General features: G+C 43.3%; 1 protein-coding gene across 6 annotated transcripts in view; it reads right to left on the minus strand.

Moving 5' to 3' along the window:
- LOC117353889 (protein brambleberry-like) overlaps positions 1-18,971 on the minus strand; it is a 72,381-nt gene that overhangs the window by 41,605 nt on the left and 11,805 nt on the right. For all 6 annotated transcript variants that reach the window (XM_033930383.1, XM_033930381.1, XM_033930382.1 and 3 more), the window contains exons 2-3: positions 15,760-16,041; positions 3,466-3,594 (exon numbers count right to left, since the gene is read on the minus strand). In XM_033930383.1, the coding sequence (XP_033786274.1) occupies positions 3,466-3,594; positions 15,760-16,008 (378 nt within the window). In that variant the 5' untranslated portion in view covers positions 16,009-16,041. The remainder of the gene's footprint in view (positions 1-3,465; positions 3,595-15,759; positions 16,042-18,971) is intronic.

Consider the following 18,971-nt stretch of genomic DNA (forward strand, 5'->3'; position numbering starts at 1 on the left):
GGCGCTAACGGAGAAAATTGTAGTCCTCATTGGATGGATGTGCAAGGAGATGGCACAGAATTAAAGACAAAAAGCAACTACAGAGAAGTAACATAAGATGTCAGTTTCAATACGTTCCTATGTCCCAGCATGTCAGCATTCATTTTTTCATACCTATAACTAGAGCATAGGTTCGCCCACCCAAAAGGAAAATTCAGGCGATCGTAACTTTTCCAATCACGGGTTATCATCTGCATGGCTATCCCGGTCATAATTAGGAAAAGACGGCATTTATATCGGTCCATGGGGGGCTTAATATGTAATAATGTTCCACATATGACCGCTTCATAAGTCAATGGAATTGATGACTCAAGTATAACATTAATCTGTCCCCATATCGACTTCCAAAAGTTGAGTATCAACACATTCAGTATCCATGTGCCAGTTAAAATGTTGCTAAAGACTCGCTTGTTTGTTTGTTTTTTAGCATTTTATTAGACGGAGTGATCTTTGTAATAGATTCTCCGAATTGTACATCTGTCCTTTCTTGTTTAAAAGGATACTTAGTAGTTTTGTAAAGTTTGTGATGTATTCATATGATAACGTGAGTATGTTTTACTGTAATCCACTTAGGCATTAAGCCAGTCTCTCTCAAATTGTGTGCTCCTAAGAGATTCCGAGTGTGCCCCCCAAAAAATTGGCATGGGAATGGAGCCAATGGAAGTCCTGCATAGGCCGCCTCCTTCCTTCAAAACGCACTTCAGGCAACAGTTCCTAAATGCTATCCACAGCTGACCCAGAAGCTTTCCCTCTGGCATCAGATGGAAGACTTCCAGGTTAGCCACAGGCAGCATGTAGGAACTACTGCCTGCTACTTTATGAAGAATTGCGGCTGGAAGGAATTAGGAGGAGACCTACTTGGACAGCTTAGAGCCAGCCAGAGATACACACCCATGGCAGGGGGGCATGTTATGATAGAATGAAGGGAGTATGAACGTGAGACATAGGATAGAAAGAGGAAGGGAAGGAAAGATGCTGAGGTGGAGAACAGAAAAGGGAGAATTGTTGGACATGGGTGAATGACACAGAAAGAGAGAAAGAGAGAGAGACAGAGACAGAGGAGAACTGTTGGACATAGGGAGGGAGAGGAGTGAGGATGTTGGACATGGTGGTGGAGGGAATGGAGGGTACCGGGTAGAGCTTTGGAATCTTGCCCAGAAATAGCTAAGAAGAAAAATTTAAAAATTGAAATTGAATCAGGTTGGGCAAACTGGATGGACCATTCGGGTCTTTATCTGCCATCATCTACTATGTTACTATGTGAAATGTTGGGCATGGTGCTTGTGGGCAGGGACAAAAGATGCTGCACAGAGTCCAGGGAATGAGAGAGGGAGACATGGTGGATGTGGCAGTAGAGGGGGTGGAAGAGATGCATCCTGAATCCCCCTCTCTCTCTCTCTCTCCACTCCCTTTGCAGCAAGGGAGGGAATAAGAGAATGAGAGAGGGAGACATGTTGCACATGGGGGGTAGAAGAGAGAGAGGAAGAAATGCTGTGCAGGGGTGAGGAAGGGGTGGAAGAGAGAGAAAGAGAGAGATCTATGTAGTTTAATTTTGTGGTTACCATTATGCATTAGTAAGATTATATTGTGCATATTTGAAAAATTAATGGAAGAAATTGCATTACAATGAGCACTTTTACTCACATTATGAGAGACTAGTCTTTAAGCCCGTTACATTAACGGGTGCTAGAATAGATGTGTGTGTCTGTCTTTCTTTCTTTCTTTCTCTCTCTCCCCTTGGCCACTGTCTGTCTGTCTATGTTTATTTGGTTTTCTCTCCTTGGACACTGGCTGTCTCTCCTTGGACGCTGCCTGAATGTCTTCCTTTCTGTCTCTCTCAATGGCCCCCTGTGTGTCATTCTTTGTGTCTGTGTCCTTGTGTCATTCCCCCGCCCCCCCAGAGCTAAGCTGTCTGCTTCCAGCATACCCCTTCCCCCAAAGCAGCCCCCTTTCCCTCTCCCTGACCCCCTTATGTCTCCCCCCCCCCCGAGCAAAGCTGTCTACCCCCCAGCACACCTCTCCAACAAAAGCATCCCCCTGTACCTGCAGCACTGGCACGACACTCTTCAGCCAATACAGACCTACACCGCACAGAACATTATTACTGGACCTTCATACCTACAAACTCACTTCACCCTATACAACCCCACAAGAACGACCAGAAACAAAAACATCTTTGCATACCCAAAGATTACAGGCTGCAGATACAAATCCTTCTTGGACAGAACCTTCCAGTTCCAAGCGAACAGACAGCAAACCTGGCTGAAAAACCACATAAACGAACCAAACATGACTTATAATACTTTCCGCAAATCGATCAAAACCACCCTATTCGCTAAATTCATTGGCTAAAACGGTCCCCTCCCCACTAAGACCCCTCTCACGGATGTTCTAAATCTTTCAGACATTCATTACCCTTAGATCTCCAATTAATATGTAAGTTACCATTTAGACTATTGTACTGCATCTAGACTCTTTATTCGGTACTGTATTTAAACTTATTGTATGTTTTGAATTTGGACTCACTCTACTGTATTATATGTGGATTTATTGTATTGTATTAGTATTGTACTGTACTTGTTATTCGCTGAATGTCCAGCCTTCTTACAATGTAAACCGCCTAGAAGTCGCCTGACTATGGCGGTATAGAAAAATAAAGTTATTATTATTATTATTATTATTATAACACATAAATAGGAGTGCGCTTGCGCAGCTAGCTCTTTATTATATAGGATGAGGAGGTCTGGGGTGGAGCTTTTGAGCCCCCCCACCAACAACAAAAAAGCATTCCACTGCCTATGCTAGAGTCTTCGTTTTATTTTTTTGCTTAGTAACTTTCTTCTAGTGGAAAGTATCCTCCATATCACCCCTGTCCCCATTCCCCAAGCCAACATCTCTCACACCTATCCTCCTCGAACCAGCATTTAATCACCCTATCTCTCATTCCTGACCCCCTAAACCAGCATTTCACTCTTTCCCCTTCCCCCCTCAAGCCAGCATTTTTTTATTTTTCCTAAAATCCATATATGCATGAAAGGTTTTCCTCTCCCCCACTCATCCCCTCTGCCCCAAATAGCACCTACTCCAATGGAGGCCCTAGTCTTGCATCTGCCCCTTTTCTTAAGGCTCCCCCTTACTGTCCTGTCTGTGAAGAAAGAGGACGTGACATCACTGAGGGTGGGAACGCGGTAGAGGGAAGCCTGAAGAGCCCGTACAGGCTACCCGAAGATGTCGCCAGCAACGATTCGGGCCACAGATGGAGAAAGGAAGTGCCGATGCCAAATTCTGCATTGTTCAGTTGCGCGGAATTCCACCAGAAGTAAATATTGTCGTCATCTTTTTGGATCCATCTATATACCCAAGACTTCGATACCAGCACAAATCTTTTACTGCAGCCACCGTTTACCTCTAGAGACGTTTTCTTACCATTTCACTGGTGCACGGATATGTCTTCCGACTCTCAGCCTCAGCTTGACAGTTGAACAAGGCCACCCCCAGCTTGGCCAGTTCCTCTTCAGATAGCTCAGAACAGGAGGTCTGTAGCCGATTCACAACCTATCAGGAAGAAGATAATAAAAAGTCAAAGCCCGAGAGATTAGCAAAGAAGAGCAAGAGAACAAGCTTTTAAGACAGGGGTGTCCAATGTCGGGCCTCGAGGGCCGCAATCCAGTCGGGTTTTCAGGATTTCCCCAATGAATATGCATTGAAAGCAGTGCATGCACATAGATCTTATGCAGATTCATTGGGGAAATCCTGAAAACCCGACTGGATTGCGGCCCTCGAGGACCGACATTGGACACCCCTGTTTTAAGACATCCTCCCCCCACCCAATTAAAGATTATAGCATTTTTTATGCAGAAATAGGTTTTTATAGAATTATCCTTCCAGTATGCGCCTGCAGGTGCACAAGAACAGAAGAATTGCCGCTGCTGGGTCAGACTAGTGGTCCATCGCACCCAACAGTCTGCTCACGCGGGAGGTCAAAGACCAGCGCCCTAACCGAGACCAGCCTCACCTGCATACATTCTGGTTCAACAGAAATTTGTCTAGCCTCCTCTTGAATTCCTGGAGGGTGTTTTCCCCTATAACAGACTCCGGAAGAGCGTTCCAGTTCTCCACCACTCTCTGGGTGAAGAAGAACTTCCTTACGTTTGTACGGACTCTATCCCCTTTTAACTTTAGAGAACTGAGCAGAAGTTAGCCTGGAGGCAGGACTGGGGAAAGTTTAGCATATCAACTGGGTCAGAACCAAAAGGACCCTCAAGCCCAGTAATCTATTTCCAACAATGGTCAATCCTAGTCTCAAGTATTTGATAGCGGTAGCTTTTGTCAAGTCTAATACCGGAGAGCGACACAAGATCCTTTCTTAAGCAGCGATTAGATCTTGCCTGCTAATTTTCATTCCTGATGTGCCCTCTTACTAGGAGAGAGGAAACAGAGAACTACCAAGTGATAATATAATACAGGCAGTCCCTGAGTTACAGACGCCTGACTTAAGTACAACTTTTACTTAAGAATGCAGTTTCATTTCACCGAGCAGCATTTCCAGTAGCCTAGACTCCTACACTTCTCCTGCAGCAGATTCAGGAACGATGCATGGCCACATTAAGAACAGTGTGTGGTTGTGCCCGCTGTATCTTAGAGGGAACAGTGGTAGGGGCTAGTTGTCAGCTGGGAGCAGAGGGCAGCAGCAAGAATCTGAAAATCTACAAGTTCTGACTTAACAGCTTTAAAAATGCAACTTGTTCTTAACATGGGAACTGCCTGTACAAACACCTTGGAGCCCAGAGCCTGCTGGTATTTCTACTGACAAAGCAACATGGTAGAGAACAAACAATAAATCCTCAACTAACCCGTGGAAAGAGGAAATAACCATCAGAAATTCAACTGTTCTCACATAGAATATAATAGTGCATCTCCTTCCCAAATTCTGAGTGGGTTCAGCAATGGTCTGAAGAGCCTCATTTTTCTTCCCTCATCTCTTCAGACCATTCCCGACAAATGGGAAATACAAAAACAGTACTTAACAAGGTTGGGACACAGACAGTCCCTGAGCTAAAACTTCAATAGGTGCCTCCTATCTCATTCGAACATCCAACTGGAAAAGCTCAACAAATGAATGGAAGGAAGGTAGACTAGGTTGCTGCACCAAGCCATATTCAACAAAAGCTCAGGCTTCTTTGAGGGCAGAATGAGCCTTCAAACCTTCAAACTCCTGCCTGCCCCTGAGCATGTAAGCTACATTTAATCACCTCTGTGATCCACCTGGTAATTGTAGCCTTTGAGGCCACTTTTTCTGTCCTCCAACCAGTATAAAAAATAAAACAAAACCGGACTTCCATAATTCCATTATTTATCTGCTAAAGGGAATTGGTGCAATGCTCAATGTCCTAACATAGTAAACGACAGCAGATAACACTGGAACTCTAACCTCAGGATCAACGCTGGATATCAACAAGACGTCCAAGGTACTAGGAGTCATTCTCGACTCCACCCTATCATATGAATCTCAAGTATCCAATCTAAGGAAGAAAACCTTGTACAATATGAGAAGACTAAGACTCATCAGGCCCTTTTTTCAAGAGCGCCATTTGCTGTGCTAATTCAAATGATTATACTATCCCAATTGGATTATTGCAACTCCCTCTATGCAGGTCTAAACTCTACTGTTCTAATTCAAAACACAGCAGCCAGACTAATATTCAGACTGAAAAATTTGACTCCCGTCTCCTACGAACTTACACTGGCAGCCTGTCAAAACTCCTATCACCACCTTCAAACTATCATGCATAATATGTTTCAAATCTTATATGCAAAAACTGCTGAACCACTCAAACTTATTTATAAAGTCCTGGTCTACATCAACCAGAAAACTGAAATTGCTTCAACTGCTACTCCCGTCTCCCAAAGGGGTTAAATACAAACATGTGAAGAGCAAGTCAGATACGCATCTTGGAACCAAGACCTGGAACCTTCCGACTGACATTCAGGATGGAATCATCAAGATTCCAACAAAAAATTAAAAACTTTTTTGAAAGCATACACACCATAGACAACCAACACAAAATATTTAATATTGCTAAATCACACCTTCTACTCAAGTGCTATACCAGTACTGAGAAATACTGGAAGGTTCTGGGCTGCACAGTTGTTTATACCAGTGGTTCCCAACCCTGTCCTGGAGGACCATAAGAACATAAGAATTGCCACTGCTGGGTCAGACCAGTGGTCAATCCTGCTCAGCAGTCCGCTCACGCGTCGGCCCTCAGGTCAAAGACCAGTGCTCTAAATGAGTCCAGCCTCACCTGCTTACATTTCAGTTTAGCAGGAATTTGTCCAACTTTGCCAGTCAGGTTTTCAGGCTATCCCTAATGAATATACATGGGGCAGATTTGCATGCCTGTCACCTCTCTCTCATGCATGTTCACTAGGGCTATCCCAAAAACCCGACTGGCTGGTGGCCCTCCTGGACAGGGTTGGGAACCACTAGTTTATACTAAATCAGTCAGTAGTTATCAGTCTCTCCAGACCATTCCCACTCGTTAAAGGGAAGATAAGAGTCTTCTTTAGAACAGATTAATGCAATCTGTCCTTACAGACAGGATAGGTTGACTAATATACACAAAGAGTCAGCTTTATCACCAGCTCTATTTAATATCTTTCCGAGTCCCTTGGCACGACAAATTCAGGAACTAGGAATCAGTACACATATTTATGCAGACGAGATTTTATTAGTCTATAGATCAGGGGTGCCCAAATGGTCAATCGCGATCAACCAGTAGATCGCAAAGGCACAAGCACAGGATTCACAAGACTTCACCTCTGATGTCAATTCTGACGTTGGAGAGGAAGTTCTGGGCCAGCCAATCGCTGCCTGGCTGGCCTGGAACTTCCTCCCCGACGTTAGAATTGACGTCGGAGGTGAAGTCTTGTGGGCCTGGTGCTTCTATGCACCAGGCCTGGCTCTGGGAAGCAGCAGGGAGAAATCGGCGTAGTGGCAGGGAAAGAATCGGGGAAGTGGAGAAATCGGCACGATGGCTTTGGGGGCCGGGGGAGAGAGAAAGAAAGGCAGAAAGAAAGAAATATTGGATTTATAGTCAGAAAAAGGAAATGCAACCAGAGACTCATGAAAATCACCAGAAAAAAAAATAGGAAAAGTGATTTTATTTTCAATTTAGTGATCAAAATGTGTCCGTTTTGAGAATTTATATCTGCTGTCTATATTTTGCACTATGGCCCCCTTTTACTAAACCGCAATAGCGATTTTTAGCACAGGGAACCTATGAGCATCAAGAGCAGCGCAGGGCATTCAGCGTAGCTTCCTGCGCTAAAACCGCTATCGCGGTTTAGTAAAAGGGGAGTGGGGTATATGTTACGCCCATCTTCAAAAAAGGATCGAGAGGCGACCTGGGGAACTACCGACCGGTAAGTTTGACTTCAGTTCCGGGGAAGATGGCGGAAGTGCTGATAAGACAGCTCGATGAGCACCTAGAAAGGAATAAACTGATGAAAACAAGCCAACATGGCTTCTGCAAAGGAAGATCGTGCCAAATGAACTTATTGCGCTTCTTCGAAGGAATTAACAAACAAATGGACGAAGGGGCCCCCATAGACATCATATACTTGGATTTTCAAAAAGCCTTTGACAAGGTACCCCATGAACGCCTACTGCGGAAACTGAAGAACCATGAGGTGGAAGGAAACGTACATAGATGGATCGGAAATTGGTTGGCAGGTAGGAGGCAAAGAGTGGGAGTGAAGAGCCACCACTCTGACTGGAGGAGGGTCACGAGTGGTGTTCCGCAGAGGTCAGTACTCAAACCGCTGCTGTTCAATGTATTTATAAATGATCTAGGGGGGTCACGTGACGCTATGAGAGAGTGAAGAGGTCTCCTCGCTCGCTCCGAGGCCGCCCGATTTTTTGCGTTTCACTCGCGGGACGAAAGTGCTCCCTGACGCTTGTGCAGCTCCGGGATCAGTGTGTCGCTGCATGGACAAATACTTAACGCGCTCCCAGGACTCCATGACGACCAAAGCGGCCCGAAAGGAGCGCGAACGTGTGCGACCAGGGGAATCCAAGATGGCGTCGAGCCCTGCAGCATCGGTCTCCCACCTTACTGAGACCGCGCTGGGGGACATTAAGGAAGCAATCTCGCAGGTCCTGGGGCCCAAGATGGAACTTCTCTCCACTCAAATTTCAAATATTGAAACTTTACTATCAGCTGCAGCGGCTCGTACCACTGAATTGGAGCAGCGTGTCTCCACACTGGAGGATTCCTCGGTGACCAGAGGCACAGATATATCTACACTGCAGGCCCAAGTTTCTTTGCAAGCAGAAAAACTGGATGACCTGGAGAATCGCTCCCGTCGCTCTAACTTGAGGATTATGGGCATTCCTGAGACAATTGCGGACCGGCTTTTATTGGATACCCTGGAACGCTGGCTACAGGACGAACTACCCCTCCCACCCTCTTTGGGCCCCCTGAGATTGGAGCGGGCTCACCGTTTGGGATCCAGACCGGGTTTGGAGACTCGCCCGAGGGTGGTTATACTTAAGCTGCTAAACTTCCGTCACAAGGTAGAACTTCTACATCAATATAGAGTCAAACGGGATGCGCTTACCTATGATGGCACACCGGTCCGCATAAGCCAGGACTTTTCGGTGGCTTTACAGGAAAAGAGAAAGCCGTACTACCCACTCTGCACGAAACTTGTTGAGCTTAAACGGAGGTTCCAATTTAACTACCCAGCGCTGCTTCGAGTTCAACATAATGGAGTCTGGAAATCCTTTCAATCACCTGAGGCAGCAGCAGATTTCATAAAAATCCTGGAAAGCCAGTCGTCTGGAGAATCTTGACTGCACTATGAGCTTCTATTGCCCATTGTTCTTTATTGCACTAATTACTGTTTGCTTAGATTACTGGTTTGTTGGAGCACTATTTAGTCCTGATGGCTCTTTACAGTTATTCGGGCGGCCTCGGGCCAAGTGTCCTTTGTACCCTGTCTAGGTCCCTCTCGGTAGGGACTTCTGGGCTTGTTTGGGGGGGTTGGGGGGTGTTTAGTTTTTGGGTGGTAGCGGCGGCATGGTTTTGGGGTATTGTTTTGATGTTAAACTTTTGTTGGGAGTTTACCTTTGTGGGGAAATATGAGTGGTTTGTATGGAGTGTGTTCAAGGGATCTTGGGGTGAGGCTGGGCACCCTGGGACCCACTACCCTTGGGGGTTGACAGTTTCGCGATATTCTAGTAGGGTGTACCATGGGTGACCGGACGCTACGTATAATCTCATGGAATGTGTCCGGCATCACCTCCCCTGCTAAACGAACTAAGATACTATCCCAACTGAAACACCATCGAGCAGACATCGCGTGTCTCCAGGAGACTAGGCTCACTGATTTAGAACACCAGAAGCTCCAGAAAGGCTGGGTTGGTACTGTATACTACGCATCTGCCCCTGGGAGGAGGGCTGGGGTGGCCATACTTATCCGAAAGGGCCTAGCGTGCACTGTTCGAGTCCAACGACGTGACATCCAGGGTCGCTATCTTTTACTGAAGATTGAGGGGCCTGGGGGGACTTTTCGATTGTTGGTGGGTTATGGACCTAATGGATATCAACATTCATACTTTCAAAATTTGGTTAACATTTGCTTACAAGATTCGGATAGTCCTTTGATCCTGGTGGGTGACTTAAATCAAGTATTAGACCCAGCCATGGATCGATCCGGGACGTCGGGTATAGCACCGCCGAGACGTACTAAAGGGGTCCCTTACCTTTGTCGGGCTTTGGGGCTGGTTGATCCCTGGCGCTTACTTCACCCCACCGAGCGGGACTACACACACCAATCTCGGGCACATGGGTCATTCTCGCGGATTGATTACACCTTACTGTCAGAATCTCTATTCGCCAAGGTTACGGAGGCGACTATAGGCCCCTTGGAGGTGTCCGACCACACCATGATTTGGATTGACCTGGCGGTGGGTGGACCAGTGGGACCGGGGACGGGCTGGAAATTTCCCTCTTATTTACATCAAGATGCACATTTTCAAAAGTTCTTACTTGACAAGTGGGAATCTTATTGCTCCTTCAATAACCAACATATTGATCAACCGGTGTTGTTTTGGGATACAGCAAAAGCTGTACTCCGTGGAGACATTATCGCATACATTACTACTCGCACGCAACGCATAGCACATCGTATTGTAGCGCTTGAACGACAACTGGTGTTGTTAAAAAGAGAATTGTTGCATAGTCCCACTGCCACTAATCGCGAAGCGTATCATTCGGCGTTGGTGGCCTTAAATTCCCTTATACATGAACGTACGAAAAAGCTATTGTTTTATCGTAAATTTCGATTCCATAAATATGGTAATAAAGTGGGGAAGTTACTAGCATCCATTACTAAAAGTTGGAAGGGTTCTCGATATATCCCAATGATACACGATAAGACAGGGAATATACTAACTTCAGCAGAGGCTATCTCTGAGAGTTTTTATAAACATTTTGAGGCATTCTATGCGTCCCCGGGGGCGTATACGGGCCCCGATGTGAATGATTACCTGGAAGATGCGGGTATGCCTCGTTTGACGGCTGCTCAAATCTCACGCCTGGACCGCCCGTTGCAACTGCAGGAGGTGCTTCGGGCGATTCAGAACTTAAAATCTTGTACCGCCCCGGGGCCGGATGGTTACTCCCCTGAATTCTTTAAGATCTTATCACTTTCTATTGGGGGCTCCCTTCTTGCTTATTACACGACTATTCAGACACAACGCATGTTCCCTCGCTATGCCAATGAAGCCTTGATTACTCTTATCCCTAAACCGGCCAAACCACCGACTGACTTGGAATCTTACCGTCCGATATCGTTATTAAATGTAGATGTAAAAATCTTTGCCCGTATCCTGGCGGATCGGTTAGCCCCTCTGTTACCGTCTCTTATAGTTCCTGAACAAGTGGGATTTGTTCGAACTCGACATTCGGTGTTGAACGTACGAAGAGTACTCCTAGCGTTTTCCCGTGCTCAACAGTTGCGTTTACCTGGTCTTCTAGTCGGGCTTGACGCAGCGAAAGCCTTTGATAAGGTCAATTGGCATTACTTGTTTCGGCTTTTACAATATATGGGATTTCCTGTTAGTTATTTTGCTTCTATACAAGCACTCTACGCGGATCCTACTGCCTCTGTGTTAGTTAATGGCATGAGATCGCCCTCGTTTACTATTGGAAGAGGGACGCGCCAGGGATGTCCACTGTCCCCTCTCCTGTTTCTTCTCTACTTAGACCCGCTGTTACGTACACTGCAGAGGGACGATGAGATTATGGGATTACCTGAGGGTCAGTCTCAATTGCGGGTGTTGGCATTTGCTGATGACCTTTTGCTGGCTTTGGGCAACCCTCAATGTTCATTGTATCGGGCGCTGGAAATCTTAGATGAATTTAGTACATATTCGGGACTGGTTCTCAATAAACAAAAATCAATTGCTCTTCCCACTTCGCTAGAAGTGCGCCAGAACTGGAATGGTGGGTTTCCACTACAATGGGCATCCCCCCATCTGGTTTATTTAGGGGTGGTCATTCCTCAACAATTAGATAGGCTTTATACCGTTAATATACTGCCCTTAATTACCCGCACTGCTACAACATTAAAGAACTGGCGGACTTATCCTCTTTCTCTTTCTGGACGTATAGCTTTATATAATATGATGATTTTCCCACAATGGCTTTACTTATTACAAACACTCCCTATAATGTTAACGAAACGACACTTATCTCAACACAGATCTACCCTATCAGCTTACTTGTGGCAGGGAAAACGGGCTAGGATATCTTTGACCAAATTGATGCTTCCTATTGAGCAGGGGGGGCTGGGCTTATTGAGTATTTATAGGTTTAATCTTGCTTGTCAATTACGTCATATTCATGATTGGTTCTGCAATACTGATTGTTTTTCCATGCCTGAAATTGAATGTTTTTCTTTTCAGCCTTACCACTTTAGTTACCTTTTACATGTTCTCCATTTGCCTGATGTGCCTCAATTGCTTACACACCCTCTACTACCTGCTATGCGTGTAGCTTGGCGGATGTTATGTCGCTTATTAAAGATCCCATCACGAACAACGCCGTGCCTTCCCTTATGGGGTAATGGAGACTTTACACCTGGAATGGACTCTGCTTTGTTTCGTCGTTGGTCTAAGATGGGCTTACAGTATGTCTCTCAAGCAGTAACTCGTGAGGGTCATCCTATCTCCTTCGCAGAATTACAAGCGACGTTTCATCTTCGTCCAACTGACTGGTTTGCATATAGCCAACTTCAACATTATTTACGAACTTTGGCCCCGAGCATACTGATGGAGAGAGTTCATGATCAGTTGCAGGAGGCTCTTGGCCTCACGGCTCAGGACATTATACCTTTGAAGTTTCATCATAAGTTCTTACAAGACTTATCTGGTACCCTGGATTATGCTACTCTGGCTCAGAAATGGACAATGGATCTCCGGATGCCCATCTCGGAGGAGATGCTTCGTAGGGGTATTCGCATGGGCAATACTGCAGTTCTGTCAACAGTGGAGAAGGAGAGGAATTATAAATTTCTTTTACGTGCGTTCTACGCTCCACGGAGAGCCTATTTAATGGGGATTGGTTCGGGACATGGTTGTGGAAAATGTTCTCAACCTTTGGCAACTATTGGACACATGTTCTGGTCATGCCCCTTGATATCTTCCTACTGGCTCCAGGTGGTATCTTCTGTGGCTCAACTCTGGCAGTGTTCCTGGCGACTACATCCGAACTTTCTCTTCACCTTGCAGATTAGGCTTCATCCTCCTAGACCTGGATGTTCGTCTTTCATCCGGAAGACAGTGTTGATGGGACGGAAGTGTATTCTGTTACAGTGGCTCTCAGCGCAGCCTCCCTCGCTTGCACAGTGGAGAACACAAATGTTACAACAAATGTTACTGGAACGGAGAGACATTGATAATATGTCCTCTAAAGCGGGGCGGCTATTCCGCCTCTGCTGGCTGCCTTCTAGTTTAACTTTTACCTCTTATGTTCAACAACAACTTTGGGAGGCTTAGAATTTCTTTTTCCCCTGCATACTTCTTTTCTATCTTGAGTTGATTGCCGCTGCTGCCACCTGGGTTGGGTGGGTAGGGGGGGTGGGTGGGTGGGGGATTGGTGTGGTGTTATGCTGAAAATCTAATTGTGTTGAAACCTGTATTGACATAAGTTTTTGCTATTCTTAATAAAAATGATTTAAACATAAATGATCTAGAAACAGGGACGAAGTGCGAAGTAATAAAATTCGCAGACAACACCAAACTATTTAGTGGAGTTAGGACTAAAGAGGACTGTGAAGATTTACAAAGGGACCTGAACAAACTAGGAGAGTGGGCAAAAAGATGGCAGATGAAGTTTAATGTAGAGAAATGTAAAGTCTTGAATGTAGGAAACAGGAACCCGATGTACAGTTATACGATGGGAGGGCTGGTAATGGGTGAAAGTAGCCTAGAAAAGGACTTGGGGGTACTAGTGGACAAGACAATGAAGCCGTCGGCACAGTGGCCTCCAAGAAGGCGAACAGAATGCTAGGTATTATCAAGAAAGGTATTACAACCAGAACGAAAGAAGTTATCCTGCCATTGTATTGGGCGATGGTGCACCCGCATCTGGAGTACTGCGGCCAATATTGGTCTCCGTACCATAGGAAGGATATGGAGATACTCAAAGAGGGTTCAGAGGAGAGCGACGCGACTGATAAAAGGTTTGGAAATCCTTTCATATGCTGAAAGATTAGAGAAATTGGGGCTCTTTTTCCTGGAAAAGCGGAGACTTAGAGGGAACATAATAGAGACCTATAAGATCATGAAGGGCATAGAGAAAGTGGAGAGGGACAGATTTGTCAAACTTTCAAAAACTACAAGAACGAGAGGGCATTCGGAAAAATTAAAAGGGGACAGATTTAGGACCAATGCTAGGAAGTTCTTCTTCACCCAAAGGGTGGTGGACACCTGGAATGCGCTCCCACACGGTGTGATAGGACAGAGTATGGTATTGGGGTTCAAGAAGGGATTGGATGATTTCCTGAAGGAAAAGGGGTTAGAAGGGTATAGATAGAGAATTACTATACAGGTCCTGGACCTGATGGGCTGCAGCGTGAGCGGACTGCTGGGCATGATGGGCCTCTGGTCTGACCCAGCAGAGGCACTGCTTATGTTTTTATTTGTCTATTTTTGTATAGTTGTTACTGAGGTGACATTGTATATTTTAAAGTCATCTGCCTTGACCTCTGGGGAAAACCCGCCAAATACAAATGATAATTAACATTTTCTCTGCATACAGTGTGCCTTGTGTTTTTAAAAATTTTATTGTTGGTAGATCATTTTGACTTGGTCATTTTAAAAGTAGCTCGTAAGCCAAAAAAGTGTGGGCACCCCCGCTATAGATTATCACCTACAACTTTAGATTTAGGTTCTCTTATAGCAGGTTTAAATAGAATAGAAGAATGGCTGAATGAACATAAATTGATTTTAAATTTGTCTAAGACTATATCTTGCTGTATCTCAGGAGATAAGACAACACCTCAATTAAATATTTCTTTGAGTAATCATATATAAAGCTAATAAATAGCTTCAGGTACTTAGGGATTATAATTAATTTGTCATCTAACTTTTGAGGAACAGATTTCATCCATTGTTGCTAAAGGATTTGGGGTATTAAGACAGCTTAGAGCTATTAGAGATTTTTTAGATGAGAAATCATTGTGTACATTAATTCATGCTTTTGTATTATGGTAATTTAGATTATGGTAATTTAATATATGCAGGTATTGAGTTAGGACAGCTGAAACGTTTACAAACAGTGCAAAACACTGCAATTAGATTATTAGGCCGTGCATTTATTCGTGATCATGCGACACCCCTGTATTTAAAATTCCATTGGTTACTAATAGAATTTAGGATGTTGGTACATAGAGCATTATTTCAGCAACAGCCTTCATATCTTCCCAACTTGGTGTTATTTTATGCCCCAAGACGTTTATGACGATCTTGGAATGACAATAGGGTAGTCGTTCGTCATATCTCGAAGGCAAAGGCACACCTTGCGTCTGCTAGAGATTGTGCGTTCTTTTATCTAGTTCCACGGTTATGGAATAATTTGTCCATAGATCTGAGAAAAGAAGCATCATATATAAACTTTAAAAGACATCTAAAAGCGCTTTTTTTTCCAATTGGATTTCTCAAATTGAATAATTGAGTTTGGGTCTGTAATCTGCGTTAATGTAATGATTATTTTTTGATGTGGAAAAAATTTTTGACTGTATGTATTAATTATGGTTTACTGAGATTTGATTGTTTTTATTAGAATTATGATGGAGATGCTGATTGTTTAGGGCTCCTTATACTAAGCTGCGATAGCGTTTTTAGCGCACGCTAAACCTGCGCTTCTAGCACGCACTATTCCGCGCGTTAATGCCCTTAGTAAAAGGAGCCCTTGGTATTTTAGGGAAAAAAAATTATTTTTTTAATCTTTGCTTTTACTCTTTTCAATCCTATTTTTAAATGGAGTTCCTTTCTTGATGAATGTGTATGATATATTGTACACCACTTGGATCCTTTTTTTAGGCTGTTATGCGGTGTAGAAAGTTTAATAAACATAATCAAATTTATATTAATTCAACAACCCTAGCATAAAAGTGCACATCTGGACCAACAAAGTTGCCGAATCCTACCTTATAGTGACAAGTGTCCAGTGGGGAGAGATCCAAGTGTTTTGCTTCTGCCAGGAATTTCTCATCCGCTATCGTCATCTCAAAGGGAGCACTGGGGAGGACCTCGGTGTCAGGAGCGGGACTAGGTGAGGCAGGCACAGGGTGGCTCTCGGTAGGTGCGTTGCGATTCAGCCAGCCAAAGAACCCATAGTTTGCACGCAAGAGAGACAGCACCATGGAAAGGAGGAAGGTCCAGCTGAGGAGCAGCATATTCAAACATCCAAACAGCTCTTAGTCCAAAATCTATTCAAGGGACACAGCAGATAATCAGTTAACAAGATGCAAATTGTATCCTTATACCGCACCAGCTTCATATATCATTTCTATTTATTGATTTGTTTTCTATTCCGTTGTCCCTAAAGAGCTCAGAACAGGTTAAACACACATATTATATAGTTAACAGGTTACAAGTTTACAATACAAGGTTGTAGCCTAACTTGATACAACTAGAGGTCTACCACTGTTGTTCAACCCCATCTAGAAGGGGCTTCTCAGCTTCGAAACCGGGCTTGGTCAGATTTTTACATGGTCTTCTGCATGACTAGAGACTATTCCATATCTTACTAATGCCACTCTCATACAAATTTAAATTTTATTGTATTTAAATTCATAACTAGATAACTAATTTCTAAAAATCAATCAACAAATAATTGTAAAGTGCTCTGTGCCACCACCAGGTCATTGCTAATGCAGTTCAGACCACAAGAATTTTGGAACCATCACTGCACTTTGCTGTTCCTTTCCTTCCATAAGCTTTATATTATTAAGGTTACTAGCGTGGTTCTTCATATCGATCATGCCATTCAAACAATACTGGAAACTGTTCTTATCTTGTTTTTAAAGTCCTGTCCAGCGTTTTGCTATCGTGTATCATAAACCGCTTTGATTTAATTCGTGCTAAAGTGCTTTCCAGTGCTTCATTAAGATAACATAATAATTTTATTTTATATACCGCCACACCCAAAAAGTTCTAGGCAGTTCACAACAATTAATTGTAATACAAACAATACAAATCATTGAGAATCAAATTATGTGCATACAATATAGGAAAAATACACACATGCCATATAAAAAGGGTACAACAATCTTAAAAAAGAATTTAAAAAGTTATAATGATAAAATGTGTTAAGAACCCAACCTGTTAAATAATTTTTATCTGCTTTCTAACATCAAGATAAGAAGAGGCATCCAGCACAATTTTGGCATTGTCATGCTTGCAGTCAAGTTTGATATTTAACTGTCCTGTCTATGAATATAGACTAACCAACTTACTGCCTGAGGAACGTGGCCTATATTATGGTAGAATACATCGTTTTGACTAACGGTTCCAGCATGTCTAGCTAAGTAATAATTTACTGCCTATTGAACAAATTTTTTTTTTTTTTTTACGATGATTGTTTCCTTCCCCCCCCCCCCCCTTGGCTCACAGGTTGGAGGCACAGACACTCTGGTTTATTGTTTTTGTAGTGCTTAGTTTACTTTGTCACTTATCGCACCGTTAAATATACATTTGAGCGTATTTCCGGGGTACCTATGATGGTGTGCGGCAGGAACCCAGGGGGCTTTCTGCTTTTGACTTTAAGCACTTGAGCGGGTGCTTTGTCATCTGCTCTTTGGAGCTTACTACCTCACACCGAGGACCCTGTCAAAAATTATAAATTTAAAAATGAAAAAGATTTGGATTTAACGAGTTTCTTCTGCCTTCAACCTGTGTCCCCTTTAAGCAACTTATTTATTTATTATTAAAATTTCTATACCGTTTTTTCCCCAAAATGGTTTACAAGGAGTTACATACATAAAATATTAAGAGTCTATACAAAAAAAAAAAAACAACAGACAAATTCAGTCTTGCATAAAATCAATTGCTCAGAGAAATAATAATAATAATAATTTTATTTCTTATATACCGCTGTACCGTGAAGTTCTAAGCGGTTTACAGTAGAAACAGAAGAAATGCAATAAGTAAGATTAATTAAGATGAAGAGAAAGTACTTAGAGTTCCCTGACTGTCCCAAAGGCTCACATTCTTGCTAAAGTACTTGAGAAAAATAAATTAGTTAGGTTATAAACATAGAGTAGAAGAAGGTAGGAAAACAGTTCATAGGAAAATTAATTTCGAATACATTATACATTATATATTGTTCAAGGCGGAATACAAATTATAGGAATTACCAAAAGAATTGCGTAATAAAGATTATCTAGATAAATTACATAACAGTGATTCGTGTACATTACATGGTGTGGTAGAGGATTCAATTTTGAGAATTACATATCAAGGGAATCAATTGATAACAGAATATAGTGGAGATTATCAGTATATACAGTTTACAGAAATGCATCTACAAATAGTTGAGGTCTTTAACATTTTCCTCAATGAATTCCTCTCTCCACATTTTCGAATCTGGCCAACAAGGCCATTCCATGGCTTGACTCCTGCACATGTGAAAAAGTCACGGCATTTGTTTCCACATATTTAGGGTTAGCCTTTGTTTTCAGCAATGTGGCACTTTCGGAACGCAGGGATCTTTGTGGTTGATAACATCATATTCTTAAAAATTTCAGCCATCGTACCATATAGAAATTGATGTCGTAACATTATTGCTTTGCATTGAATTCAAAACACATCTAGCAACCAATGCAATTGTTGAAGATATGGAATAATATGTTCATATCTTGATGTTCTAGTTATCAATCGGGCTGTGGCCGTTTTGTATCTTTTGAAATTTTACCATGCGCCACAGCCAGAAACATATAAGATATAAGAACATAAGAACTGCCGCTGCTGGGTCAGACCAGTGGTCCATCCTGCCCAGCAGTCCGCTCATGCGGTGGCCCCTAGGTCAAGACCAGTGCTCCAAATGAGTCCAGCCTCACCAGTTTAGCATGAACTTGTCCAACTTTGTCTTGAATCCCTGGAGGATGTTTTCCCCTATAACAGCCTCCGGAAGAGCGTTCCAGTTTTCTACCACTCTCTGGGTGAAAAAGAATTTCCTTTCGTTTGTACGGAATCTATCCCCTTTCACAGGGCATATACAACTACTATAATTTATGTGAATCGTGTAATTTTTTTGTTGTCGTTTCATTAGCCACAGTTGAAATACACGCCAGAGATGCGCTTTTCACAGTGCTGGCACAGAACCAGCACCCGTAAACCAGTTGCAGATTTTTGCTCA

The sequence above is a fragment of the Geotrypetes seraphini genome, chromosome 2 (genome assembly GCF_902459505.1).
Source record: "Geotrypetes seraphini chromosome 2, aGeoSer1.1, whole genome shotgun sequence".
In the NCBI taxonomy this organism is placed as follows: Eukaryota; Metazoa; Chordata; class Amphibia; order Gymnophiona; family Dermophiidae; genus Geotrypetes; species Geotrypetes seraphini.